Source organism: Limulus polyphemus, unplaced genomic scaffold, assembly GCF_000517525.1.
Source record: "Limulus polyphemus unplaced genomic scaffold, Limulus_polyphemus-2.1.2 Scaffold695, whole genome shotgun sequence".
Lineage (NCBI taxonomy): Eukaryota > Metazoa > Arthropoda > Merostomata > Xiphosura > Limulidae > Limulus > Limulus polyphemus.
In genome coordinates, this window is record NW_013666305.1 from 308,346 (window position 1) to 314,793 (window position 6,448).

General features: G+C 30.6%; 1 protein-coding gene across 1 annotated transcript in view; it reads left to right on the plus strand.

Annotated features, from left to right (window-relative positions):
* LOC106460024 (actin-binding LIM protein 1-like) overlaps nucleotides 1-5,655 on the plus strand; it is a 72,351-nt gene extending 66,696 nt beyond the window's left edge. The window contains exons 17-21 of the mRNA XM_022386621.1: nucleotides 807-895; nucleotides 3,286-3,355; nucleotides 3,941-3,975; nucleotides 4,149-4,286; nucleotides 5,637-5,655. Of these exons, the coding sequence (XP_022242329.1) occupies nucleotides 807-895; nucleotides 3,286-3,355; nucleotides 3,941-3,975; nucleotides 4,149-4,286; nucleotides 5,637-5,639 (335 nt within the window). The 3' untranslated portion in view covers nucleotides 5,640-5,655. The remainder of the gene's footprint in view (nucleotides 1-806; nucleotides 896-3,285; nucleotides 3,356-3,940; nucleotides 3,976-4,148; nucleotides 4,287-5,636) is intronic.
* Nucleotides 5,656-6,448: the final 793 nt, after the last annotated feature.

Consider the following 6,448-nt stretch of genomic DNA (forward strand, 5'->3'; position numbering starts at 1 on the left):
AATACTACTACGAACAACACACACACACACACACACACACACACACACACACACACACTCACAGGGGTGAAAACATAACTTCTGACCACCTGTGGTGGCAGAGGTAATAGTTAAACTTTAAAATACCATGCATAAAGTTTAAAGCATTCTTTCAACAATAACTACTGTATTTGAATTTTGTGGATGTTAAACAGGCATTTTTAATATAACGGGCCAAGTGAAAAAAAAAAAACACTTAGAAAGTTTTTGAACTTCATATCTCAATATTAGTAACAATTCTCTAGACTTGTTTATCATGGAGAATTACTATTAATAAAATAATTTTTACACTTCTCACATTTACTAATATTTTTATTTTCATTAATTATTTTGACGGAAGTTTCATAGACACAAATTTTTAATACTGTGAGCTATTCCAAAAAACATTGTTTTTATAGAATGCACAAAATTTTTTATAAGGTTTGTATTAACATTCAAACTCTCACTGATTACATTTATTAAAACACGTAGATGAAACACCTATTTAATATTAGTTTTGTTGAAAAAATTTTTTAAGTTTTGTGTCTGTATCTTCAATTAATTATCATGAAGTTTGTTTTTACTTTCCTGAAAAATTGACCAGTGGTACTTGACTATTTTTAAAAATACAGGTTTTGATTTTGTTGCTGATGTTCTTCTGATTAGACAGTGTTTCATTGTGATTACATAACTATATTATTAGTTACTGAAATAAATGTTCTTGTTTTGAAAACGCATTAAAATATTAGTTGTTGGTTTTGACGTTTTTTGTTTTTTTTTACTTACAGTGGTGTCCTCACTTCGGTCAGCACCTAAACCTGGTTATGGGTTTGCAACTAAGTCTGCTACTCTTCCTGTTGGTGGCCGAGATTATGGGGTAAGTACTTTGTTCCAGTAGTAACCATCTTGATTTTTAATCAGAACTTCTTGGAAGAATGGTATCTAAATTGGAGTTAACTTTAGCTTGGCAATATTATATATATATAAGCATTTTTTTTATTACACATGGATGATAATTATACTGGTTATTAATAGTTTATAAATATTCCAAAGCACAATGTTAGCTATGTTCCTCTTCTTTCTTTCATATGTTATTAAGTCCATAATGACCTCATTAGATGCTCTGTGTAAAGTAAAAATTGATACATTTAACTGATTAAGTACTTGTGTCTTTAAATTCAAAGCTAAATGGCAAATCTTCATTTGTAATCAAAACTTCTTAGAAAAACAGTTTATAATTAACTTTATTTTGACAGTATTATGTAACCATATCTTTTATTACACACGGATAATAATTATAGTAATAATTAATAGTTTATGAATGTTCCAAACATTTTATTATACTTTGAAGTTGCTGTACTTCATGTATTTTGAAATGTTAGATGAGAGTTGTATATTGAACATTATTTTTGTTCTGCTTGTAACCCTAACTTTCATGTTTTCCTATTAACATTTAATGTTTTAAGAGAGCTTCAGTAGATCTTATAAGCACTAAAAAGAACTTACTTTTCTTTTAAAATTCTGGATTTAAACGAGTATATGTTTGGTAGGTGTAAAAAAAAAAACAATCCTTATTTTGGAGCTGCACAAAGTTTAGGTGTAAAAAAAAACAATCCTTATTTTGGAGCTGCACAAAGTTTAGGTGTAAAAAAAAAAACAATCCTTATTTTGGAGCTGGATAAAGTTTGAAATTGTTTTGCTTTACTATTTTCAAGTTTAGTGTTCCCCAAAAGCAACTTATTTTAAAAAAAATGTTTTATTGTACAACTATCAGTGTAAGATAGTCATTTTTTTTTGGTAAAGGTGGTACAGAAAGTCCTAATTTATCAAACACGAGACTCGTAAAAGACAATATCGTGTAGAAATGTTTTTTTTTTTTGGAAAATAATGAGAAGAATTAGAATTATCAGATAGCTTTTGGATAAATTTTCAATTTTGATATTATTGGAAATGTGTATGGTAAAATATTTCAGCATGTTTGTGCACTACTTTTGTGTGTGTGAAACATTACAATGTTAGCATAACTAACTAGACATAAGTCCAAATTCAGCATGTTTGTGCACTACTTTTGTGTGTGTGAAACATTACAATGTTAGCATAACTAACTAGACATAAGTCCAAAGCATAAGCAAAGTATCACTGTAATGAACATGATTACATAAATAAATCATAAAAATATGCAAAAAGGCAGTCAAAACATTTTGAAATTATTATAAAAACATTATACAAGAGTTCACATTTAATAAAATTTAGGCAGTTTCTTGGTTCCTCTGAGCGATTTAAAGTTGAAAGTTTTAATATGTTCTGTTTGGTGTTAGTTTATCGGTTGTTCTAGTAAGGTTCGGGAACATATGATGAAAGATGAAATTACTCATAATTTTTATAAATCTTACCATTTCTGTTTACTTGTGATATAATACAGTGTCACAACATAATCTCTTCCGCACTGCAATACGTATTTATTGCAAGGTTAATGACATCCTAACCAATTATTTTAACAAAAGAATAATAACTTCCGTTCATAGTAAGCTATCTACTTAGAGCAAAACTAAAAAAAAATCTGGTAATGAGTATGGCTAGCTAAATATACATTTCTACTTACAAAGATTAAAATGTGTTGTTTCGTCAGTTTGATACCCTAGCTTTTAATGATATTTTCTGCCGTAATCCCAGTGATATATTGCAAAATTTACCTAGCTTAGGAGATTTAAGTGAATCCTAAATACAGTCCTCATTAGATGCTAATTATGTACCCTGCTTTGTGGAAGGTAATAATTGATTCACTTAACTGATTAAGTATTTGTGCCTTTAAATGTTTAGCCGACAGTCTGTATACCATGATTAGTAACTTATATAGCTATTTTGCTGCCATTTTTGGGCAAAAATCCCAAAACAAAAGAGCCCTTGTACACCTCAGTCATTTTACAGTTGACATACCCAAAATTATGGTAATTAAGCCAGCCAACTCTGGTTGATGTATGCTAATAAATTCACACATTGTACCATCTTTATTGTAAGAAGTATATTATCAGACAATAAATCAAAGTAAAAAAATAATGACATTTGATATACTAACTTGTTTAGAAAGAACAGTGAAACATAAACATGACTTGGAAAAACCACATTAAGTGCAGGACTTGGAAATATCAAAGCATCATCCCACCTTTTTTTTTTTGCACTCTCCTATATTTCTAGTTCAGGTTAACCAAAAGACTGCAGGTTATTAACAGGTAATAACTGAGTTTTTAATATGAATTTCCTTTTCAGACTGAAGATATAACCTTTGGTAAATTGATGAACATGCAAAATGCAGACTTCAGTAGTGCAAGATCAGATGGTAAGTTTTTCTGTAGTTGTGAGAAATAACTATTATCATGTATTTTTGTTTCCAGAATATACAAAAATACTAGGCTTTTAAGAGTAAGTTAAAAAAATGATTTAACTTTAAAAACTTTCAATCTTATCAAGGGCTAAGTAAATGTTGCATTTTTTTTGGAAATATGTTAAATTGGACATTTATTTTTTGATGTGTAAATGTTGGAAATATAGGTTAGCCATTGAGAATAACTGTTCACATACAACGAGTTTTGGATTGTTTAGATTTTTATTTCAATCAGGAATGACTTCGGAGAAGCCTGCAATGTATTTTTAATGAATCTTCTATATATTTATATTTCTAAACCAGCACTTGTAAAACAAAAGCTAATAATTTATTATTTTAAAAGAATATTATGATTATTTTTAACGAGACATTTTTACTAAATTATAGCTAGGTATTAATCTAAAATGTATTGAGAAAGTGGCTCCTCCTTGTGGTGGATTGTTGAAGTTACATTTTGTATTTATTCCATGTATTTTATATAAACATGAAATCACAAAAGTTATCAAAAATCTCCATTTATTTTCATTTTTTTTTCAATAGTTTCAGGTACTTCTGAACAGGATGAACAAGCTTTGGTGAGTTTTGCATTTAAGATTTCCAAGATATATTAAATGATATAGGAGAACGTTTTAAATATAAAAGAAACTGACAGGAGGATATCTACAATATATGTGTGTGTGAGTATATGTTTTATTGAGTTTGAACAAAAAATATAAACAAAAATCATTGTTTTGTTTTTATTTTCTAGAATCACAATGACAACAGTGTGTCCTGCAGCACACCTATTTCTGATATTCGTGGAGGCTTTCGCTATGCCTCTTACGGTCCTCACTGGAGAAGTTCAATGCCAAATGTTAATTTCCACTTGTCTAATGAACCACCAAAGGTAATGTAACACTCGTACCAATAATTTTCCCCAAAAAATTGAGAAAAAAAATATACATGTTGCTAAACTGATACAAATTGTTATAATGTAGTCAGTCTTTACAAAAGTCACCCAGTGAAATTGTTGTCTTTCTTTAGACTTGTTTTCTAAGGACGTTTATTTATTTTTTTAAAGGTAACACTTATTGCTGGTGATGGAGATTCGAGAGTTTTTTTTTTTTTTTAGGTGCTCTCAAGTTTAACCAAACAAAGTCATTAGTTTTTCTGGAGCTTTTGAATTTAACCAAACAGAGTTGAGAGCTTTCCTGGAGCTCTCGAGTTTAATCAAACAGAGTTGAGAGCTTTTCTGGAGCTCTCGAGTTTAATCAAACACAGTTGAGAGCTTTTCTGGAGCTCTCGAGTTTAACCAAACGAAGTTGAGAGCTTTTCTGGAGCTCTCGAGTTTAACCAAACGAAGTTGAGAGCTTTTCTGGAGCTCTCTAGTTTAACCAAACGGAGTTGAGAGCTTTTCTGGAGTTCTCGAGTTTAACCAAACGGAGTTGAGAGCTTTTCTGGAGCTCTCGAGTTTAACCAAATATATTTATTTGAAAGTTTGTGTTAATTTGTAAGGATTAACCCCAAAACAGCAATCTAGATTCAGATGTTAAATTTGAGCCACATATGGAAAACAAAAAGGATCTTAGGAGCTTCCATGGATTTACATGAAAGCAGGCATAGCTATCCAAGTTTTTTGTTTAAGAGTTTTGAAATTCTCGTATTCAAATCACCAAATGGGGTTCAAGGGAATTTATTGGGATTCTCAGGATTGGCTACACTTGTATACGAGAAAGTTTGCATGCACATGTAAGAGATGGTTCAAAATAAATATCTGTTTAGATTTAAAAAACTTTTGTACTGGGCACCTTAATTAATGCATTGGTTCTCAAACCTTTTGTTCTGGGCACCTTAATTAATGCATTGGTTCTCAAACCTTTTGTGCTTGGCACCTTAATTAATACATTGGTTCTCAAACCTTTTGTGCTTGGCACCTTAATTAATAGCAGTGGTTCTCAAACCTTTTGTGCTTGGCACCTTAATTAATACAGTGGTTCTCAAACCTTTTGTGCTTGGCACCTTAATTAAAGCAGTGGTTCTCAAACCTTTTGTGCTGGGCACCTTAATTAATGCAGTAGTTCTCAAACCTTTTGTGCTTGGCATCTCAATTAATGCATTGGTTCTCAAACCTTTTGTGCTTGGCACCTTAATTAATGCATTGGTTCTCAAACCTTTTGTGCTTGGCACCTTAATTAATGCAGTGGTTCTCAAACCTTTTGTTTACGGACCATCTGAATTCTTTTTTTATTTATCTTAGTAAATCACAATAAGATCTACACACAATGCTGCCGCTTCTTGTTTATAATTATGCAACCGTTCCACAGACCACGTGAAGGGAGCCCATAGACCACAAATTAAGACTGCAGCAGGTCTGCTGCTCTAGTGGATTCACTTGGAAATTAACAAACGTATGCAAATAGTTGTTTAAAATAAGGTGTGTGGTTGTTCCCATTAATTTTCACGGAAGATTTGGAAGGGATATATATATATAAAAGATTAGAAAAATATTAAGGAAGATTTATTATAACTATGTAGTCATTTACATCATAGAAGAACACAGACAACAATAAATGACCAGAAACATAAGGAATTGATACTTTTAGAAAAAAGTTGAAGCTACTACAATGTCTTAGTCTGAAATAGTTTTCCAATGATAAGCATGTCATTTGTTCTGGGAATCTAAGTTTACTTTTTTAAAAATGTGGAGCAATTATAGATTTATTTTATATTTAGTGTTACTTGATTAAAATGTATATGTAACTATATTTGTATACCTTTGTTTAGGTAAGAAACAAACAGTTTTTAACTTTTATGAGTAAGTTTCAGTGATTTTTAGAACAAAAATAACTCTTAAACGTTAAAATAATCCCAATTCAGCTTTGACAATACAGAGGGTTGAATAATAGTAATATGATTTTTAAGCCTCACAGTGTTGTTACAGTCAGTATTTGCTACATCTGGCCAAACTCCATCTGACTACCATGCATCTAGCCAATAGTGTTACAGCTTATTTTCCATTGGGAAAAAAAAGATTCACCATAAGGTTGTCATGTCTAAAACACACCATAT